The following is a 24,127-nucleotide window of genomic DNA, read 5'->3' as shown; positions in this document are numbered from 1 at the left end:
ATATATGACAGTGATAGACAAAATATTGTACATTTATTAGTGTGTTTTATATGGTTAACAAACACATTAAACATGTCTTTACTGGTAGAATTGTAATTTCCGAGTTTAGAAATTGGTGATAAGTTTGCCTTGGTTGGCCATGATTCTAATGTATTTCTTTATTTCTACAGCCTGATTGACACGCATATTAGTTTCTCACTAAGTGTCATTTTCGTCAAACTTGCAAGGCGTACTAACGTTGTTGATTAATATTCGACCAATTGACTTGTAATTTTATTGTTTGAGTCATTTGTTGTGACATTCATCCACTGATACTTAGTTATTGGTCCTGTAATATAAAGACTGTGCTTAATATAATACCCTTCAACCTATGGGCTTGGTAAATATTTATAATATATTAGTAATATTTGCATTATAAACTACAGATGTTTTCTTTTCATAATTTATAATTTAATATAGATGATAATAATAGTTTGTAGACTTTAAATTGCAGGTGCCATTAGGTAAGTTCAGGTGAAGTTAAATGTCTGAATTCTTTTGGCGTTTAAAACTTTAGCTATGTTTATTAAAAACAATATTTTTTCGTAAATGAGAGAATAATACGAAATAACGGACATAGAAATTTCGTCTAATATTGAATGCAATTTGCATGACATTTAAACCCATTTTCAAAACAAGACATGGATCTTCGTAAATATTTGATAAGCATAACAAAGGATGCTATTTGTATGTCTCTCAGTTTCTGAAGCACTCATGAAATAATGAATAAACAAAGATGTAGATTAAACACATGACCTAACATAACTGTGTATGATTTCGCTAAGCAACATCATTACAAGTTCACGCAAATTGATCATTATATTGGTTAAACACATTGGTACATTACAATATGGTATAACGAGGTCAATCCATGCTTAATTTAAGTTTATAATTTAAATGTATTTATATTGACATCGATCCATTTCTCTTTTTCATTCTCCTGGTTAGTTCTGGCCGCTGCTGGTCGGTGGTTATATCAACAGAGTATCATGGGATCTAAAAAGCAGCTTTGGGCTTTAGGAGCAGGTAAGACAACTTAATCTTTTTATTATGAGCCTTAAGCCTCAATTGAGCTAAAGTATTACAACAATAATTTTATTCTTTTTATTATTGTAAATGCTCTATAGTAGAATATTTGACCATAACCGTTTATATATAAACAAATTAAGTATTTTGGTAAAATTTTGCAATTTCCTGCCCAACTAACATTTTTATGTGTCTTTCAAGCATAAGTTGGATTTGTGCTTTTTCCATTTATGTACCTTATTTCTCTTCTCCGCGAAACTAAATGATTCAATGTATCTTCCCAAGATCTAAACAAAATGATAGAGAATAATCAAACAATTTAATACTAATTATGTTCTTTTTATTTTATAGTGCTCCTTATGCAAGGTAAGATCCCTTTTATACTACAAGTTAGGAGCTTCAGCTTTTGGGAATTCTAATCACGCAAAGTATTGTAAACCAACTTTTATATTGTTTTGCGTTTTAGGATTTTTTTTTTTAAATTCCACCATTTTCTTTGCAACTGCAATGCTATCTTTCATCTTTTCAATAATGTTATTTTTGTCGATTTGTTTACGCGATTTTTTTCTTGCTTGCGAAATAAGCAAACACCAAAAAATATTTTTCTAATAGTATACCTATCCAGAGGAGGTACAAATATTAAAGAAAAAAAAACAGACATTTTACAGTTTTGAGAAAAGCTATTTTCCTGAATTATTGCATCTCCTAAACCACACTTTTTCATATTTTATAGTAATATGTATTTCTCAATCATCCTGAAGTGGTACAAAAAAGATTTACTGCTTAAACTATCTCACTGATTTTAGGTTTATTTTGTTATTCTTGAACATTTTACTAAAACTATTTAAATATCCGCAAAAATAAGAATCGTGAACAGTGGGACAATTCAATTACATTAAATTCCAAACAAATGACTAGAACGTACAAAAGGAAACACACAATGAAGCGAATCGAATAAAATATATTACATATAAGAACTGATAGAACAAATAGAACAATTTTAAATAAGAAGTACTTGATACAAAAAATACACTTTTTAAGTCGTTAATATTCTTAACGACTTTTTGCACTCGTAATTTCACTACATTATATTCGCATATGATTTGCCCAATTATATTTTTATACTCCATGTAATGCTGCAGATCTGAGCCGTGTTTAGCCATAGCGTCATAGTTTTAGCTTCATACGTGATAAAAATGTACCTCTAAAATGTCATACACGTGTGTTCTACGTGTGTCTCTTACTTGTATGAGAACGGGAAGTTTACATGAAATGATCCGTTACCGTTGAACATTATCCAATTTCCGATTCAGGCATAGGGACTCGTTACTAGGCTATAAAGGTCATATGCATTAACACGGCCCGATATCTATGAATATTCATTGCCAGTTGTTTAATCTGCTTTCTAATCTGGTTCCCTTGTTTTTTTTTTAAATATCATACACATGTCTATGTTGCTTGCATGAGAACGGGAAGTTTACATTAAGAGATGAAATGATCCGTTAGTATTGAATTTATGTATTATTACCCAGTTTCTGATTCAAACACAAGGGATCAGTACAAATGGACTATAGGTCATATATATTATCAGGCCCCCGATATCTGTATATAGTCATTGCCAGTTGTTTAATCTGGTTCCGGGTAGTTGAAAACATTCGGGTCATCACGGTTACGAAAGAGTACGCGATCAAATCAAGAGAACCACGATTTTAGCGGAAGTCACCCGAATTTAGCGCATATCGCATTCGTGCCATTTCAAATGTTGAAAGTAAGCCCAAAATCAGTGACAGAGAATATTTGAAGATTATCGACTTTGAAGACTTCAGTCTTTCTTTTTATGTTTATTGTTCACCGAATATGGATGGTAATGCGCATGATCTGATATAAACACTGACTCCATACTGAATTAATTTGCATCTTACTTTATAAATATACTTGTACTATGTAGTGTCACAAAGATGTCCTGATTCAAATACAACACATGACTCTTTTTTTTGTTACCATTTCAGATGTATGTAACAAAAAATATACGATAGTTCTTATTATTTACATCGAGAATTTTTTGTTCTATTCTATGGTAATTTCTGCAAAAAAATCTCATGATTCGTTTATAATTTTGATTGTTTATTGAACAAAATGTTTCAAGTATTTGTTAGTTGCCGAAGATGAACTTAGTATTAAGCTACGATTGTCTTTTATCAAGAAAATTACATGCATGAAGATTGACATGTGGTTTATTTGTTGCATCAGTCGCTTCTATGCTATCAATTATTTTATGTTTATCTTGTTTTATCTTTCAATTTGTTAACTGTGACCTTGGTATGACAATAGATTATAAAAGCTGAAAGGGGTCCTTTATGACAATGGATTTTAAAAGTTGAAAGGGGTCCTTCATGACAATGGATCATAAAAACTGGAAGGCGTCTTATATCACAATGAAATATAAAAGCTGAAAGGGGTTCTATATGACAATGGATTATGAAAGCTGGAAGGCGTCCTATATGACAATGGATTTTAAAAGCTAAAAGGGGTCCTTTATGACAATGGATTATAAAAACTGGAAGGCGTGTTATATGACAATAAAATAACAAAGCTGAAAGGGGTTCTATATGACAAAGGATAATAAAAGCTGAAAGGGGTCCTCTATGGCAATTGATTATAAAAACTGGAAGGCGTCCTATATGACAGTGGATCATAAAAGCCGGAAGGGGTTCTATATGACAATGGATAATAAAAGTTGGAAGGGGTCCTATTTAAGTAAAACGTTAATTTAAATATCAGTTTAACATTTCGAGTTCGTGTATCTACTTATAAATACCATCTGTCCATCTAAAACAGCAAATGTACACTGCTAATAAAAAAATCTTCGGGCTTCACGATAGCCAATTCAACAAGAAGATTGACGGCAGCTGCGGAAAAAAAATGTTTGTTTTGTGCTTTTTGTTATTTGTTTTTCTGTTTTTGTTTTTGTTTTGATTTTTGTTTTGTTTGCTTGTTTGTGTGTTTGTTTGATTGTTTTATTTTGTTGTTTTTTTAAGGGGGTTCATACTGCCAGTGATTTTTGTCTACTTTATTCACTTTGCTTCATTGTTTAGGTCGTATTTGTTTCCTGGTCTCACTTTCAGGCCGTGGTTTTGGGTTGTGACATATTTGAGTTACCCTTTTGTTTATGCCTTTGGATTTTTTTGCTGATATACAAAACACTAAATTAAGTCATTTCTTGTTATTCTAATAAGTTAACTATTGTTGTAATCATACCTGGTACACCATACGTGTGTTGTATAACTGTCTTTGATTGTTGTCTGTACAAATGAATGAACGATTATGAAGTTCAACATAACTTTTTGTACAGAAACATAATTTTTAATTGTTAATTTTTTGTCAACATAATTAGAAAACAACAATAAAGCCATTATCATCCACACACTCACACCAACAATCGATAATTTAGTTTTACGTTAACTCCGTCAAAAACACAACTGGATATTTCAAATCAATAGCAAGCAATACATGATTGAATAAACCGATGCAATAGAAAATAAAAATATGCATGTAAAATGTGAAAACAACGTATCGTTCTTTTATTAGTAGGTTTGATCTTGGGACAAAAGTTGCCCGGCAGTAAAGGTGGTCCCACGATGACTTCTGGTGGATTCACGCAGCCAAAATACACAATGCCTCAAGGTGGATTCACTCAGCCGAGGTTCACAATGCCTTCAGGTGGATTCACACAACAAAGATTCACAAGGCCTCCAGTAGGATTCACGCAACCTAGATTCACAAGACCGCAGGGAGGATTCACTAGGCCCCAGGGGTTTACCATGCCTCCACAGGGTTCGTAAGATTTCGTAGGTTATGTTTTTTTTTATTTCTACTTCAGTCATGATATTTTGATTATTGTTGAATCAGAAAGCCTTCTCCTAATAAAAATTATCAATATGATATAAGCCAGGATAAATGCCCTTTTCGTATGTACAATATATTTTCTATCACATAGGAAACGGAATTTAACTTAAAGAAAAGTAACACCCGAAAGTGCTGCGAACAATTTTTACTCAACTATAGTCGACATCAACATCAATGTCACAAAATTTACCTACAGTATAAAAATCGAAGCAAAATTATCTTAAATTACTTATGGAAGGGCAAATGGTATCCAATGTCACGTTTATAGTGAATCCGACTTTATTCTTTCAAGAAAATTGTTTAGGTGCAAGTATTTCACCTAAATATAAATATTTTATAGTCAAGGTATCCTATTTCTGTCCAAGAGAATGCCAAAGCTGTCAGTATTTCAAAGACAAAACCAAGGTGTGTATGGCATTTGATGAGTTTGGGGAAATCAAGATTAAAGCTTACGACGCCTTGCCCACTAAAGCTAAGGAGGACTTCGACATTATGAAAAATACAACGTGTAAGTAAGAAACTGGTCTCTGTCAGGTACTGAAACGTGTAATAAGGGATATTATCATTTTTGGGATTACTTGGTTTTTCTCAAGAGTTGGTACTTTATTAAGGTGACCAATATAAAACGAGTTGTGTCTCCACCTGTGAGATGAAATAATGTGGTCATTTGGTTAATCCGGGAAATTAATTTGTGCACATCAATAATTATGGCAATATAAAATGATATTGTGTAAACCATAACCCTTTAATTTGGACAAAACTTTCTATGACTAGTTTACATTATTTTTTTTCGAAGGTCCTCAACTTTTATTCTCGTTTAAATCATAACGCATTATATATCTAACTTCACCCGTCATGGCCATGCGATTTTTTGAAAAATTTTATTTTCATGCATAAACTTTAAAATGTTCTTTACAAACTGATAAGACACATTAATAGTCAGAATGTGAGTTCTATTTAAATTGAATTTTAAAGTTACCTCAAAATTCCTTAGTGTATTGAAAAATGCGATCACTATTCATATAACTTTAATGTCCATATCACATTAAAACACGGGATTATGGATGTTTATAGATCAATTCGAAATTGTTGTCATTTATTACGTACTAGACTTAGACTACATTTTGAGGTTATATTCAAAGGCACATTTTCTTTATTTAGTGTTTCAGACCACTGCCTTTGGAGCCACATGTGATGGATTGAAGGTTTACCTTGACAGCTGGGCCAAATTGGGAAGATTAGGAACGGAATCGCTAATTAGATTCTTTGAAGATCCACGACAACTGACCCCACAACAACTGGAACGATTGGTCGGGGTTACAGTTGTCCACTTCGCCATACTTGAGGTTAACAAAAGGATAAATATCATATGAATTAGTACATTTTTTATAATTCAAACAATAATCCACTGAACTAAGATTCTGCGGAAATCAAAAGAGTGTAATCCAGGGACAAAGGCAAGACATGGAAAACAGAAAACATTTTTACCGATATTTGATGGTTTTGAACGAAGTTTCTGTTTTATGATGTGTATGAAGTTGTTTCCGTAAAATCCTGCAGCATTAAAAAGAAAACATTCTAAAAATTGGAACAAAGATAAAAAAAAAAAGACTGGAATTATTCATGATACCTATATCATTTCTTTTCATATAAATGATTTTTTTTTCTATTTAAACAACAAAAGAATGCGACAATTTTTTTTACCTTTTTAGGGTAGAGTTGAAAAAAATATGTATGACAAAATGAATGATGGTCAAAAATTGATTTTGTGCAAGGCTCTGAAGGGTACGGATTGTTTTACCAGAGTCGCCGTTTCCCGTCGTTTGGATTGTGGTCGAATCCTATTGGTAAGTTAAATATCTATAACCTAAACCATTAAGGTAAATAATTGAAACAGACTATTGATTTATTTGAAGACAATATTGAACAGTAATATTTATTTTTTTTAAAAGTAAATGAACTAAGAGCATGTACGAATGATATTTTTTATACCCTGAGTTGCATTTTGTTTTGTTTTTTTTTTATTACTTTATTTTTTAAATTCTATTTTACTATTATTATTGTTTTGCTTAAATATCTCTAAAAATGATTCCAGAAATCCGGAGCAGCCAGTGCCAAAGACATTTCCTCTCTCATTGACCAAAGCAACTGTACTAGTTGGGACAAAGAACAATGGAATTTGACAATGAAATACAGCCCTGAAGTCCTGAAAATGGAATGTCTTAAGATCGCTCCCCCTGATGTCATGGTTGACAAGTATGTTCAGTGTTTTATATTACTTATTCCATGCAGAAATTTTATTTTCCTTTAGCCTAAAAATTGACTTAAAAAGATTGTATCATTATAAAACTCGATTGAATCTTTTTATATCATCCAAGGAATCACAAATTCTAAACAAAAGTACATTGAACTGATGACCGGTTATATTATAAAAATTGTAGTTAGATGCAATCAAAGTAACTGTACACTTAGTTAGATCAAGTATCTTCCAACTTACCAAAAACGAATGAAACTTACTATTGAAATTGTGATAAAAAATGTGGGACATCTATTAGAATTAGAAATAGGGCATCCCATTTTATTATGTCCATGTGTAAAAATTTACAGTTTAGTAGATTAAGGCACACATAACCTGCATAGACTATCAGTTCATTAGTAGAATTTCTCAAAATGAGGTTATAGAAAATACATATTATTTTAAATCTACTGTTTTGTTTTCTTTGTTTTCTTTTCATTCTTTGTTTGCCCACATGTATAAACAAATATGATCAATTTCTTTTCAGCATGGACAGTTTATCAAGCCACTGCAACAAACTTGGTAAGCGTGAAATAAACATTTTGGCCAACATAACCATTGAAAAATTCAAGAATGATAAAAGATTGGGTAATTCTCTGTCTTCTGGTGACAAAGACGCTCTAGCTGATTTTCTGTCTATCTGTGGAGCTGATCCATCAATGATGGGAGATCTTATTTCAAAAACAGAAGTAAGTGCTCTTATTTTAGTTTCATATATCTTTTTTTTTAATTAGGACACATTTTAATTGAAATTATAGCACACCATATTTGATTTTTACGATATTGTTTCCTTAAAAATATTTATTAACAGGTAATCTTATCTCATCCTATCACATCAGTAGTGTTATGTAACCCAAGATTAACATCAAATATGTAGAAGTTAAAATAGTTTGAGGGCTCTGTATATACCCACTTCTTTATGCAGATTTGAAAATATAAAATATTAAGTGATAAATATGGAGATGATGTATTCGTAAATACAATGACCTATACGAACAATACAGTATTATTTAGTTTCAACTGAGCTTATGTTTTTATCGGTAAATAATTCATCCCTTCTTCCATCATTTTATTCTTTTAACATAAAATTTTACCTTCTATGAATAATAAAATGAATTTGAATATATATCTTTTTTCAGATGTTGTCAAAGGTTGATTACAGTAAGACGGACACAAAATCTGGCATTAAATTCATGATAGAAGTTTTACAGACGGTGCAACCAAAGGACCTTACAAAAGACCAAATCGTGAAGTAAGTGTTCTTTACTTTTTTTACCATTTAAAAGTGTTGTGTCAATTATATGTACATGTATTTAAGTATAAAAAATATATGCCACAAATACTACTTCATCACAAACTTAGCAATGATTATGAATATTTTTTTTTTGTATTTTAGCAATGAAATAGGTGGCACAAATCGGTCTTCTATTTCATACAACAAACATAGGATTGACTTACACTGTATTTCAATTTCTATGCTTTTGTTTGGATCATCTTAACAGTGTATCCCTATTACAAAAAGTATTTTCATCTAGAACATGACGCGTCTTCCCTACAATGATCAAGATCAATTTGAAGGGCACTTTGTATTTTATTTGTGTTTAATCCCTTTAAACCTTTTAAATGTTACTATTACTCACTTATTTACCATTCTTATCTCTATTTTAGCTCCTTCAAAATGATGGTTTTCAATAGAAGTTTGTTGAATGAATTAGACCAAACTGAATTGGAAGCAGCAGTTTGTGAAATCTGTGATAAGGCTGATGATTACGAAGACGCTGATGTAAGTTTGGATTGAGTAATGAAGATGTCTTGGCAAATAAGTTGGTGCATGCCTGTTGTTTTAAGTATTTCGTCCTTGCTACCATTTCATATTCATGTCTCAATAAGCATACTATGTATGCCAGTATACAAATACTGGTACTCTGTTTTGCCATACAGATGTACAGTGTATGTCAGTATACCGATATGTTTGTGCTATGAGATAAACAGTTTCACAAGATTATTTCTCAATTAACTAGGATATTGAACACGTATAAATAGAATTCCTTTACAAAAGTGTGCATCTGCTAATAAAAAACCAAGATTAAATGTTTACATTAATTTACTATGTTGCAAGATTCAGCTACAAATTATTTTTCCCGATTTTTTTTTTTTTTTAAATAGTTTACTTTAGTAGTTTAATGTTTGTATGTATGTACATTCCTAATTAAAATATTTTTTTGCAAATCTAGTTAGCAAAGCTGACAAAAGTTGTTGTAGACCGAGTACCAAGCCTCAGGGATCCTTCAACATATGATCAGGCCACCATCGATTGTATAGGACCTCTAATCAAATTTCTGCCAATGCAGTCTTTCGATAGAATTCCTGCAAATGTCCTGGGCAGCGCATTTTCTGGTGGTAAAATGAAGAATATGACTATAACAACAAGAGCAATGGTACGAACAACCAAAAATAAATGTTTGGTCCTCTCTTGTTTCTTTTTGGGGACATCTTTTATTACCATTTTATTTGTATTGAAATATAAGAAAATAAAGTATTTTTTTAAATTCTCTAATCATTTTGTCTGGTTGTGACAAGTTAAAAACAATTGCACTAAAATTGGATTTCTCCTTCCGTCATTCGTCGTCATGAAAACTAACCCGAGAAACAAGAAAGTAAATAAAACTAGATGTTTCAGTAAAAAATAACGACAGTAACAATTTGTGGACAAAGTTTTTATCACTTCAATCTTTCTCTGTTTTGATTACAAGCAAAGTTTTCTAAACTTTATTTTTTATAAAGTGATGTTAGATTACTGCAATAAATAACAGTTTTATTTGATTAAATTCAGAAGTATTGGGTATTCTTTTAAATTGTTTTGCATATAAGGTATATGTGCAGTGAGTTGATTGCTTTTTCTTTGTTCATCTGTTTATGTCCATATCGAATAATTCTAAAACGAATTATACCAGGGAAACTCGATTCAAAATAAATAGTAATTTTTTTCTTATATTTCACATAAAGTCAATGACTTTGAAATCACTTGGTTACATTTCAATATTATTTGAGAAAATGAATGCATTTAATTTTACAAATGAACAACGTAGTGTGAGCACATGAGAATCTCATTTGCAAGTTTAAACGTCCCATTCTTCACGATTTAATTGGTTTCAATTAAACTGACAATAATAATAATGAACAAATATTTAGTCTTCGATCTTATTTAATAATAAATAATATTTCATTTAGGCCAAGAAAGTGTTTGAAGCAGCAAAGTCGGCCAGTGGGAAAACATTTGTAAGTCTTACACGACTATAATATTCAACTGAAAGATTTTTCAATTTTTTTTTAAAATAGAAGTTTCAGTCATTTCTTAGAATGTAAATTAAATGAAAGAAGTGAAAGACTTAAATAGTACATCTGAATTCAGAAAACTTTTTTAAGAATCAATTTTAATAGAATATGAAGTATATCAAAATATTGAATCGAATGGAAAAAAATGCACATCACTGCGGAAATATGTATCTGTGAAAAAAATCTTGCCATTACAGGACCAATTTTCAAAATCCGATGTTGAAAATCTAGGTTCTGCAGTAGTTGCCCTTGAAGCCAAAGATCTTAAAAAGATTCCTGACAACGTTTTTGGAGATGACATCATTGATATGTTTGCAACTAATATCAAGAAAAGCAGGAACACAGATAATAAACCATCAAAAGCTATCATATCTGCTTTGATGGAAAAGGTAAAAATACATATAGAACCAGTAAACAGATTTGTTGGTTTGGTGGGACAACTCTATCTGTCCGTCTGGCCATCCCAAATATCGGTTCACAAGTTATGCATAAAAATAAGATGCACATGAAGAAAGATACTTTTATCGTTAGATGCCTACAAAAATAGATAATCCAACTTCATTCTAAAAGCTAATGCACATAGAACGGTAAGTGGTAATTTTGTAGACCACATTCTATACTTTTAACGATTTTTTTTTATATCATGATAATGAATAAGTGTAAACTTCTTTCTGTGGCGTATTATTACCTACGATGTGAAATGGTGGACTGGACCTGTCGAATAGAGATCTCTAGCTACTTTACGTTGTTCAAACTATTCTTATAAAAAATGTATTACTGATAATATTAAAACATAATATTTGGTTCTCGTACATTGCAAGACATTATTCTCGTTTTAAATTTAAACTGATTTATATGAATATAGACTTCACTTGATTTCTATGTGATATAAATTGCATTCGAATGTCCTCTGGAACTTTAGAAGAAAAATAACAAGATCACAGATAAATCAACAACCTTGGCAATCTTTTAGCCATGCTCTGTTTTCTACAGGTCAAAAATAGTGTCAGTGGTGTAAAGAAAGCTATTGAAAGCGGACTAGGAGGTGATATTCCAACTGATCTTTTGATAAATGCCCAACTTTCTGATTTGCCTGATATAACTGGAGAGTCAGCTGAGGTCACTATTGAAGTCGACAACAAGCGGGTATGTAAAAGTGGTTAAACCAAACAAAAGATAAAAGAAAAGACAGATAATCGAATTTACTTCATATGTTTATCCTTCTTGCTATATTGATTCCTTTAATGTGTGATGCATGCATGTAACTTTTTTGTAATCGCCTGAGCCGGAAACATCTATTTTCATTATTTTAACTGAATTAAAATTTTCATTTTTTAGGCTGGCATTTTGATGAAAAAATTAAAGGAAAAACTTGGAGACCTTGATGCCGCTGATACCAACTTCACCATTCAACGTCTCCAAAATATTGAAAAAATAGCCTGTGGGCTTTCCTCAATTGATATCAAAAACATTTCAAGAGACAGCGAGTGTGTTGACAAGATGAATGCCGTCACTAACTCACCTTGTATCAGAAAGGACCAGGTAAATATTCCTTGTGTATTAGCAACCTTACTAACTCACTATGTATAAAAAATTACCAAGTAAATATCCAGGTATTAAGAAGGGCTTGGTTTAAGACTGTTGTTCGTTAACAAGGTCACCATTTTAACAATTATTGAAAAGGACCTATTTGACTTTTTTGTTCATTTGAAATCTACTTTTTTATCATGTATCAAAAAGAACCATTTAAATACATGTTATTAATCACCAAATCACGTTAGAATGAAGGAAAATAACAGAACAGATAAACTCTAGGCAAAAGTCAAAAGGAAAGTTCGTATGTCAAATGGCAATATCAAGGTTAAACCAGTAAGTTGGAAACACCATAATGTAGAATTAATTGTTGTTCATATAAAGTACTAATACATTTTTATGAACCCTCACATTTTACACTTTTCCTCAGAAAAAAATCATTTGTTTCAATGTTTCTTCTCAGGTAAAAGCAGCTTTAGAATCGTACAAAGAAGCGACAAACTTTGACTCTTCCACCGAGAATGAAATAGAATCTAGTACTGACAGTTCAACCCTGAGTCAGACAGCACCTGCTCTGATGGCACAATTTAGGTATATAGATATATTGGTTAATAAATGATTATTTGGTTGCGTTGCATATAGGGGTTTGATGATCATTTGTTATTCAAAAGAGATAACATTATTTTCAAATTTAAGATTTAATTTGATTTGTAATAAGCCTCCTTATTGGTTTGGTCTCTCTGTGCAACATGGGTTTTGAATTAAATAATTTGATGCTGTGACGTCAATAACGGATTGGTCCGTAATTCTAAAAAAAATCCCAAACTAAATGTTTTGATTAAGGATCAAGTATTATGAACAAGTGTAAATTGACCGCAAAGCTGATTTAGCAAGCAAAACTTGGTCAAAAATTGAACAAATCCTAACTGGAACAGTACATGAATTGTTGTGTAATTCATAACAGTATACCGGTATATTCTATTACAACAAATCTTCAGACCACATTCTGGATGTGGCAGAGGCAGGTTCATAAATATATTAAAAGGGGGTTTGCCAGGTTATCGTGTTCATTTTTACACACTTTAAGCCCAAAATTAACAAACTTTTTAAACAGTTCGGGAAATTTAACTCCTGAAATATCCCCTGAGGTTTTGCCATTGCGGACAAGGACCTAAGAAAATATTCTGGTTTTTTTTCTATGAAAGGTATATTTAGACGTTTTATTTCTTATCTCATTTCGAAGCATTTCATCAAAATACTTATCATTAAATATGACATTTTCCATGTGCGACCAAAAAAATATGAAACTACGAAGTAAGTCATTCGCCGTATAATATATCCGATAAAAATAAATATACTATACTACACAAGATATTAGCACGTTTTAATCTGAACATCTGTTTTAGTTATGATGAGATGAAGAAGTTTGGTACCAGTAACAAAGATGCCGTAGTCAGTGTTCTTGCAGGGGCTGATAAAGAAGTCATGGATAAAAATAATATGAAAGATGGATTTAAGTTTGTCATGGAGGCCAAAGTATGCAGCTTTAGTACCTTTGATAACTCTCTGTATAGACAGAGGGGCTCTATTTATATAAAATATATATAACATAGTCTCTGTAAAGACAGAAGAGCTAGATATATCTATAAAACATAGAGAGGCTGAAAAATTCCCAACGATGTTAGAACTGTCAAATTTGCGAAGCAAATTTTTGTCGTTCCCTCCGCGAGACTCGAACTCGTACCGCTGTGACATCTATGGCAACACCGCCTGCACTAAGTCCAGCGCCCTAGACCACTCGGCCAGCTAGGCTATATACTAAAATATAGCTTTCGCTGGCTGGGTGATTCCTCCTCGTAGGTTTAATCTAGGGCTGTAACTTAGTACACAATGTATGGTAGTACGGGACGGGACAGTTCATCTAGATATCTTCCCTGTATCAATTTGATCCGATGGAGCATTGTAGTGAATAGAGTCGTCACATTCTGAGACGTTGTATAATATTGATTTGTTGTGACATGCATCATTAATTTGATCCTCTATCCTACATAATAACACCTAGATGAACTGTCCCGTACTACCATACATCGTGTACTAAGTTACAGCCCTAGATTAATCCTACGAGGAGGAATCACCCGGCCAGCGAAAGTTATATTTCAGTATATAGCCTAGATGGCCGAGTGGTCTAGGGCGCTGGACTTAGTGCAGGCGGTGTTGCCATAGATGTCACATTTGTACGAGTTCGAGTCTCGCGGAGGGAACGACAAAAATTTGTTTCGCAAATTTGACAGTTCTAACATCGTTGGGAATTTTTCAGGCCCTTCTATAAGTTTACGTTATCTTCCCTGTATCAATTTGATGCGATGGAGCAGTGTAGTGAATAGAGTCGTCACATTCTGAGACGTTGTATATATATATAACATAGGTTTGGACAGAGGGGCTATATAGACAGAAGGGCTTTATGCTTTCTCTTGAAATCTGACCATATAGAAATATTAATGTAGTTCATTATGCACATACCCATGTCATATTTGTCAGCTATGGTCAAATTCAATAAAATAGTAACCACTTTTAGTAACAATTTGTAGAATAGTTTGTTATTATCTATTTGAGTTCTATCCTCTTCATAACGAAAGTGATTTCCCGGCAGTAAACCCGGGATTACATTTTTACAGGGTAAATTCACCACAGGGGACATCACTAAAGATGATCTGGATGAAACTGGTAACGTTGTATGTGGTATTGATAGCTCAGCAATCAGTCGATTGGATTCTGAGGCTCTTGAGGAGTACGCCTCTGAAATAGAAAAGTGTCCTTTAGGTGCTAAGGAACGAAAAGCTTTGGCCTCCAACGTAATGAGCAAGTTAGACTTGTGAGTATTAAGTGACTTTAAAAGAAATGAAAGTGTTAAATGTTTAAGGTTCTAATTGGTAACGACTTCTTAGAATCATACCACTTGATTCTGTATTTCTGTTGGAAACATTTTATAACGTTTGTTATGCCTAAAACGTCCAATAATCAAAGGAAACAACAATACGCATTTATTTGTATGTACATATGTTTCGGTGGAAATTTGTTTTGCTTTGTTTTGTTACTCTTAACACTTGTTTGCAGAAATGATGGTTCTAAGGTGGACGCCACCAGCGTACTTACATTAGGTACATCCATCGGGGAAATGTCTGACACTCAACTCGATTCCATTGACAAGGTAACGAATATTTTATTTCACTTTTAAAAATTCGATCATGAATAAGAACATACTGCATATTTAAATCAATTTTATTTAGACATGTCAGAATGGATCTATGAAAACTAGTACTTAAAAATTAACATTAACCTACAGTTCCATCGCTTTCAGGAAGTTCTGTGCGACATGAGTGATAAGGTCGCAAAAGCCTTCAAAGACAAAGAGGATGAGGAAACAAAGAGGAAAAAGAAGGGGTTTAAAATGGATACGACCGACAAAGATGATACATCGTATAAGGCAAACAAGGTTCGGGTCATGAAAAGGTTGCTGCAATCCCAGGATGCATGTGAAACATCGTCGTCTGGTTCTAGCAGTGGTCGAAGGAAGAGGTCAACATGTGAGTACTCGGTAGAAGCTAGATTTTTCTAAAAACGTTTAAGCTATTACATCAGTATCATTGTTTTTAATTAAGAGCTAACCAATATTTGGATCTTAATTATCTTATAAATGGTAAACTACAATATACATAAATTTTGTTTAATTAAAAATGTGCAAACAGCGGGAAACATCAGCAAACTGGTGATATTTATAGTAGTGACATTTATAAAATTGATATATGTGATCTACATTAAAGCATCTTTGACCTGTTCATACATGAGAAACATCGGAACATCAGGGTTATCTGCTCTTACACTGGACCAAATCAACAACCTGGATGACACTGAGTTTACAGACTGTGTAGATATTCTGGGAGCTGTTACGGAATATAGCACTGACCAAACAGAGGCTCTGGCTAACGTTGGAAAACGTAGTACTGTACGCCAAAACATTTCAATTTGCACTTACATTATACATTTTTTCGTAAAGCTATAAGTGTCACGTGATACGTTTAGTTATTATCATAGTTTTGACTATGTATTTGTAATGATAGAGTACGAAAGAATTCCGACCCAATGATTGCTCAGTCAGTAGTTATACTTATTTAAAATTAAATACTGGGACAGTGAAACGTATCTAGACCTAACCATATATGGACTGTAGAATATGTTTGGTTCGTTTTCAAAGATATATTTGAATTAATATATATAGGGACTTTAAAAAGGTCTGGTTTAGACAGTTTTTCGGATTGTAATAAATTATGCTTAGGCAGGCTTTGATGCAATTGATATGTTCATGTATGATGTGCATCTCTATTGAAAAGTCAAAAGTTCTTACCTTTATTTATACAATTATACTTTCTGTATGTTTAATCGCGCTTGGTCTTGGTTTACTTCCTGTTGTAGATACAACATAGTTTCGTTTACAGGTATGGGGTGCCACATCAACATGGGATGCTGCCACAGTCTACAGTGCCGGAGTTATTGTACAAGGACTTACAGTATCAGAAATTGAGGCGCTGACACTAGATCTGGACGCAATCAGTAAACTGGGCGAATTCGATGGATGGACAGATGCCCACGTGAGTTCAGTTTTTTCTTTTTTTCCATAGGAATCTAGTATTCATTTATATAAACATCCAGTTGTAGTGCAATTGGTCTATATACATTAACATTAAATGAAATTCACTTGAATTAATTTAAGCTTTTCTATGACAGATCAGGCAAACATTTTTAAAGAAGCAGTCTTTGTAAGAATCATGCAAGTTCTGTAATATGTGATACATCCCTCCCCTCTCAAAAAATAAATGCAACATATTTTTATTCTTGTCATTAAGTTGTGTTGTCGGTCTATAAGATGGAATGTATAATCATTCCAATAATTCCAATCTGTCTGTGGTCAGGAAATAGTTCACATAAAAATCAAATAGTTTCAGTGTCATTTACGGAGTTATTTCCCTTAATTTTGAATTTATACTATTTTCTATATCATTTATATCTCTTGTCTATGAAAAATGGTTATATAAAGAGCAACATGTTAATTTCTGTTTACATTATCATTTCTAAAAAATTAAAAATATAAAATATGTAGGCTTTCCAACAATGTATCACATTTTGCATTATTCATAGCAGAAGAGCTACTTAAAAATTGTAGTGAAGGTATCATTAAAAGTATCTATGTTTTTTAACATGGATAACCGTTTGATCAGTAAAAGTAGAAGGTATACTCTTCTTACAGAAAAAGGCTTTGTTTGACAGATGGTTAACATTAGAGAAGTCAAGTGATGCCAGTACTATAACATCAAGTGAATTGAGGTCACTAGGTCATATGACCTGTGGAGCAACTACAGGCCATATTGCAGCTATTTCTCACGGTGTATATTCGTAAGCATATCCCAATCCGATATCCGGATGTGTATTTTCTTCTTCAGGGCATTTACATCTCAGTCATTATCGGTACAATCTCAATTTTTCATGCAAATTAGTACACGGCATTTGGAAGGGCTTCGCGGATTCTTGCTAACTATTGCTCGTGCATATGATCAATTCCATATCCTGTGCAGCAGGGATAATAGGCGATGTGATACTTAGTAAACAAGAAAGTTGTTATTGTGTTAGGCCAGCAGCGATCGGTCTCAAACCTCCGTTTGAACTTTTTTCTTACATTTTTTCTCTTCTTTTTTACTTCTGTTTTCATTTTGTCTTCTTTGATTTTTTCGAGCATGTACATAAAGTTTACTTTTATATATAGAATAGCTTTGATATTTGTTTTAGAAGGCTAAATAAAACATTAAATTCTTATTCATGCGTTGTTGCTCCTGGGAAAGAACTTGGATAGGTCTGAAAATTCTTGGGAAATTACAAAATATATCAGATTTTTGGTGCGTCTTTGAGCTTTTGTCTTTGTTTTGGCTTTTGTTTTGGTTTTGGTTTTGTTTTTGTTTTGTTTTTTTTTCAATATCAAAACGACTTTGAAATAAGTTACTTCTGTGAAGAAGACTACTATGATGACAGGACCACCATTCCTTACTACGATATGTATGTACACCGTAGCATTTTGTAATTTAATTTTGTGAACAGCTTCATTCACCCGCTAGTGATTTACACCAAGTCTTCGTGTTAGGACTGTTGATGCTTAAGTTAGTATCATGTGTTTTTATTGCTTTACAGGTCCGCTGCAGATGCAGTTGGTGATGTGACAAGTTGCGAAGAGGGACAATTGACTTCCTTTATGGCCCTTGCTAAGAATGCTTACGGAAGTGACGTCACCACATGGGACTCAACAACCGTCAGTAACATCGGAACGGTGGTTGGTATGTGTCGATATTTAAGATGTGACTCGAAAGCTTGACTTATAAATGAAGAAATATTGATAGTAATTTTGGGCATATTAGCACATATTCATGATGAACATTTCTTCCATTAAATCCATAACAAAATGCTTCTTGTACTAATATTTGGTATGAAAACTATACGTTTTTGTGATTCTTTGGGTGCACTTTGAACACAAGTAACATTCCAATCAACATCTAATCAAGTACCAGAACAGTTTTATTCATTTTTGTACCGATGTTCCATGCGAGGTGAGATATCAAGTGATATCGATCGGAACTGATTGAAAAGCGGGAATCAGAGGTTCAAAGGGGCTGGAGAATGTTCCTATGTTTGAGATAAGTGATAAAAATACACTAGCATGTTTCAATATTGTTGTCCCATGGTCAGTATATAAAAAACATTGTATTTGTTATATATCTCAGGTGGCATGGACCAAAATGATATTCCTCTATTGACTGAAGCACAAATCGATGCCATTGATGCTAACCATGTTTCCTACATTCCTGCATCAACCTTTGCTGTAAGTATCCATTGAGTTAATGTCATTACATACAGCTTAGTTGGGTATGTCCGTCGTGGTTTTATTTGTCTAATAAGGTACCATTTTGTAGTAGAACTGCAATTCCAACATTGGTATATTATAACTGATTGATGTTTGTATTATGTGGGGTTTGTATTTTTTTCTACTAATTTGCTTTACTTTGCGCGACTTATGTTTGCCTATTCCCCTTTTGGTATTCTCGACACTGTTCACTAATCAAATTTCAACGTTTTGCTTATACTGCGCTACTTCTCTCAGTGATATGATGAATTGAAAATGAAATGCATGGATTGAAAATTTAAACTTTAAAAGGAGATGCATCGACTTAAACCATTACCTTTTCTAGTGTGTAAGTTATCACCTTTGATTAATTGATAATTTTACCTCATCAAAATAAAAGTAATTATTTTCAATGAATGTATATTTACTTACAAAGGCTTTCACGACCAGTCAGATTAACACATTCAGTGTCAGCCAAGCTCAATCTACCACAGCTGATCAAAGGAGTGCTTTGGACTCATCACAGATGGCAGCTCTAACAGATGTCGCCAATACTACTTTTGCGGATACGCAGTCTGGGGGTAAGTATAAACAGTGGTAAACCAAACCAAATAATGGCCTTTCTCCATATAGACAGTAACAGTTCAATCATTTCTAACATCATGACCTTTTTCTGTGGCAGTTCTTTATACAAATTGACATTTGAAATGGTCTCATTAAGTTGAAAGAGTAATCAAGGGAACCAAGGTTATAGCGGTAATCAAAAGAATGTAATCCAGGGACAAAGACCAGACATGGAAAACAGACATACACAACAAAGAACATAAAGTAACTAAAATCATACATACGAAGTAACAAAAGTAAATGAGCAACTCGGACTCCACTAAAATCTGGGAGCATGGACCAGGTGCACCGGTAGGGTAAGCGTCCTCTGCTTTTCTAGAAACACCCGCCGAGTTGCTCATAAAAAGTCAAGTCCGGGGTAGACAAACGAGGGAAGGAAAACTATGACCCGTTGAATAAATCAGTTTTCATGGTGCTGATGGATACATCATAACGACCCATGAGTTCACGACGACGACCACAAAACCCCCGCAGCGACGACTTCAACCCTGCAGCAACACAACCCTGCCCCAGAAGCCTATTCGTCAGAGCTCCAGCGCGACGCAAAAAGTCCGCGCAGCCTCGGCAAGCCCTGGCATAATGTATGAGCCGCGATATGAACACCCCACACGCAGGAGTCGAAGGGACGCCGCCAACGACGAAAGGAAAGTCGACAACTCTGAACGAAAAGTCATCACGTTTGTCGTAAAGTTTGGTCAATAGTTTTCCTTTACCATCGATTTCTAATTGTAGGTCAAGATATGAGGCTGACTTCACAGTGTCTGTAGTATCCTTTATCTCAAGTTCTTTTGGGTAGATGCGATGTATCAAATCCCCGAAATTAGGATTGTGTAAAGATAATACGTCATCTATATAGCGGAAACTGAGATTGAAGGATCTAGCCAAACGATATTCTTTCTTTCCGATCAAATCAGCTATAAAGTCAGCCTAATAAGAGTGAAGAAATAGATCAGCAAGTAAAGGAGCACAATTTGTTCCCATTGGAATGCCGACCGTTTGTTGAAAAACACGTCCACCACACTGGACAAACATGTTATCGATTAAAAATTCCAGCATTTTGTAAACATCTTCCTCTGTATATTTGGAAGATGATTAGGAATTATTTCTTACAAAGTATGAGGAATCTCTACCAAGAACTATATATTTGTAGCTAGGTGTACCATCTTTTTTGGAAAAACAACGATGTGTAATGTTTTTAAGTCGGGATTTTAACTGAGTATGGGGAATATAAGTATACAGTGTTGAAAAATCATAGGTTTTAATGCTAATATTATTGCACTCAAATTTGTTGAGAAAGTTGGCTGGTCTCATTGTCTAATTACTTTTTATTTGTGAGAATGTATATATACTAATATTCTTCTTTTCAGGTGACATGACCAAAGTTTCCTGGCTGACAACTTTACTAATGGTCCTCTTTGCTGCTTATTTCCAGCGTCATTAAACATCGTCACTGAGGACTGATATTTATGTAGCTGAAACTGATACCGCGATCAAAAGTAAACACAAAAATGATATTATTACATCTTCGTGGTTATTTTGCGATAATTAATTACTTTAGGTTAAGTCATTTTACTTCTTAGATTGCAGAGATTTCGTACATCGTGTAGAACAGTTCTGTTACTTTTAGATTACTTTTTGCTCAGTTTTATTTTTACATTATTTCTTTTTATTAATAATTTACTTTTTGGTCAAAGTGTGTAATTACTTTTTTTTTTATCTCTTACTTAATTTTTACTTTTATATACCAATGAACCTATTACTTTTTAATAACATTTTATTTACATTTTTGGTTACTGTAAGAATACTGAAATTATATTTTTGAGATTACATTACATTTTTGCGATTATTTGAGTATACTTTTGAGATTATCATCGTTATATGTTATAAATGTGAATATATTATCCACAACGATGCATTCCTTTCATCGGCATTACTCGTTGTGAAACTGTGATATTATGATGTTGTATGGTTGTTGAAAGACGACACAATTTTACATTTTACGATGTTATATTTTATACCTTTTACAGAACCTTTATTTGTTAGATAAGCAAAACTAAAGTGTTGTTCTTTTTAGTTTTAATTGTTATAACTTTTTAGAATAAAATTATATCTGTCCTCCGTATTTGTGAATTGTCATGGTTTTAAAACTGTCTAAATGAAATACTTCAAGTAAGTTAACTCGAAACTAGACCATTTCACACTGGTATGCTTTAAATTATATCAATTTTAATTGTATTTATTCCTCACATAGCTTTATGCTCTAATTTTTTTTCTCCATTACTGAAAATATGTATGCTGTCTCCCTCAGAAGTGTTCCAACAGTTTACTCCTTCGACAACAGTCGGCAGGCCTTGATACATTATACTTCCTGTAGAGTTGTACGACTATGAGCATTCCCCTTATACTTTTGTCGGAAGCCGCTCACATATCTGTTTTAATAAATTGTACATAGTCAGCTTAATTTAATCGTATTTAGTGCGTACCTATTTAAATTTGTTTGTATTAAAAATTATCCTTTTAATTTCATTAAACTAAATACTTATGAGCCAATTCTCACGGAATCGTTCCACAAAGTCAATATATGCATGGGCTACTGATAGTGTAGTACACAAATGTACATAGATTAATGGCAAAACGAATCCGGCTTAAATATCAGCATAGTGGATAAATTCTTGACGTTAAACTGAACTTAATATGTATATATTTCTGCTTAAAAATAAATAAACCTACTGAGAATTTATAACAAATAACTTACAGATAAAGGAAGAAGATTTATGATTTAAGCAGAATATATGTAAAATATAATGAGAATGGATATAGTGAATATGTCAAAGAGACAAAGTGACTGCCTGAGCAACCCTGATCCTTATATTTTATAATGTTCTACACAAAAAAAACAAACAACAAACAAACCGAAAATATGCGGATATCGTGTTAATATGTATTGATAGAAATTATAAATGAACAATTGAACAAAGTACCCTCAATCCAATCAAATGATAAAGCATAGTCAAACAAGCCCCCTGCAATGTCTTGAATTACAAAGAGCAATCAAGGGACGATACAAAAAGTCTGGGTCCTTCCGCGTGGCAAGATCTAGCATGACGTATGAGTTGAATGTCGGTTATGAAACAGGGCCCGTTTCGTAAAAACAATCTCAAATTGAGATTTTCCTCAAATCCTCTCATTTTCCTAATACAAATCTTCAATTTCAAGCGATCAATTGTTTGAAATTTGAGTTGAGGGAGGATTTGAGGACAAGTACTAGTATTCAAGATCAAGAAATCTTTAGGTGACTATGGCCATGCATCAATGCAGGTTGATTTATAATCCATACAAGATCCGGCCATGACAAAATCTCTGAAGCTATAGAGCATAAGTAACATGATATCGCAAGAAATAGAACTTCAATACCACCTATATAAACACAAACACCGTCACATCTTTCATAAAACAGGAAAAGACTAGGCTAGCAACCTACAGATTTCATATTCTGTTTACACCCCCTATACGTATACTGTACGTATAAGTATAGGTGCGGCATTGCTTTGTCCATAGATACATGTAGGTGTGGTCTGAAATGTGTAGCCCCTACCCGTACTCGCACCAACTTTTTCCCATTTTTGCCAATTCCTTCATTATTACTTGCTATTTCCAAATGAAAGTTGTTACACATCTACAAAATGGCATGATGGTTAGGCTAGAATAAATTATTTTTAAAATGTCTGTCGAAAAATTGATTTTATTTGATTTTCTGTTTTCAAAAGGTCTAAAATATGTAACCCAAAATTCCTGTACCCAAAGATAATATTTCGGTACTTTTGTTATCTGTACTAATTTAATTCATATTCATTATAACGTCATAATATTGTCAAAATTTTCATTCATGGTAAATTCAAATCGCACCAGACTCTGTTCATGAGACTTTGTTTTTCATTCTGGATAGTATCGTATCCATTCTTTGCTGGTACAAACAAGAACTATCAGAAAAAAATATGATCATTTTTTTTATGAGAAATGAATTGAAAGGGACTTTTCCACATCTTATGCAATTTTCAGTTCTTAACATACCGTAAGAATGAATATTTACGCAAAACATTATTTGGGTACGGGGAAAAGTTGGTACGGGTACGGGTTACACATTTTAGACTCTATCCCATACCACTACCCCCTTTTATTACCCTCTTCGATCTTTGAAAATGATCACCCCCGCTGGTCATTTTGGCTTGTACATGTAATTAATTTGTTTTCAAGTTTCAATTTTATAAATCAATCAAAATAAGAGCAGTATTTATGTTGATTTGTTGCCAATTAAATCTTATGTTTTATTTCATACGGATTAAGTGTTGAGACACTCGATGTGCGAGTACAATGGGCTGCATTTGGCGTAGCTTTCACGCTCGAAATCAAAATTACCTCCCTTCAGT

At 33.1% G+C, this 24,127-nt stretch overlaps 1 protein-coding gene across 2 annotated transcripts; it reads left to right on the top strand.

Annotated features, from left to right (window-relative positions):
• The first annotated feature begins 903 nt into the window (after nucleotides 1-903).
• Nucleotides 904-21,810, top strand: LOC148620516 (uncharacterized). 2 transcript variants are annotated; one of them, XM_088581432.1, is made up of 27 exons: nucleotides 904-1,065; nucleotides 1,417-1,431; nucleotides 4,657-4,899; nucleotides 5,312-5,479; nucleotides 6,133-6,317; nucleotides 6,684-6,818; nucleotides 7,067-7,227; nucleotides 7,755-7,956; nucleotides 8,407-8,519; nucleotides 8,936-9,050; nucleotides 9,502-9,705; nucleotides 10,499-10,546; nucleotides 10,801-10,992; nucleotides 11,597-11,749; nucleotides 11,942-12,145; nucleotides 12,600-12,727; nucleotides 13,543-13,672; nucleotides 14,812-15,008; nucleotides 15,251-15,344; nucleotides 15,495-15,720; nucleotides 15,958-16,139; nucleotides 16,630-16,782; nucleotides 17,439-17,584; nucleotides 18,371-18,513; nucleotides 18,958-19,055; nucleotides 19,513-19,657; nucleotides 21,068-21,810. In XM_088581432.1, the coding sequence occupies exons 1-27, from the start codon at nucleotides 1,029-1,031 to the stop codon at nucleotides 21,139-21,141; spliced, it is 3,891 nt and encodes a 1,296-aa protein (XP_088437558.1). In that variant the 5' UTR covers nucleotides 904-1,028; the 3' UTR covers nucleotides 21,142-21,810. The 2 variants fall into 2 exon arrangements, with proteins under 2 accessions (XP_088437558.1, XP_088437557.1); XM_088581431.1 differs by having other exon boundaries at nucleotides 4,654-4,899.
• Nucleotides 21,811-24,127: the final 2,317 nt, after the last annotated feature.

This window comes from Perna viridis, chromosome 4 (genome assembly GCF_037379345.1).
Source record: "Perna viridis isolate PV_CMFRI_1.1 ecotype Kerala chromosome 4, ASM3737934v1, whole genome shotgun sequence".
In the NCBI taxonomy this organism is placed as follows: Eukaryota; Metazoa; Mollusca; class Bivalvia; order Mytilida; family Mytilidae; genus Perna; species Perna viridis.
This window is presented reverse-complemented; position numbering and strand designations above follow the sequence as displayed.

Bases quoted from the DNA above. Each gene is read 5' to 3' on its own strand.
- LOC148620516 (XM_088581431.1), top strand. From the start codon at position 1,029: ATGGGATCTAAAAAGCAGCTTTGGGCTTTAGGAGCAG. The intron at 6,819-7,066 runs GTAAGTTAAATA...AAATGATTCCAG, and splicing joins ATTGTGGTCGAATCCTATTG to AAATCCGGAGCAGCCAGTGC. The intron at 19,658-21,067 runs GTAAGTATAAAC...TCTTCTTTTCAG, and splicing joins TGCGGATACGCAGTCTGGGG to GTGACATGACCAAAGTTTCC.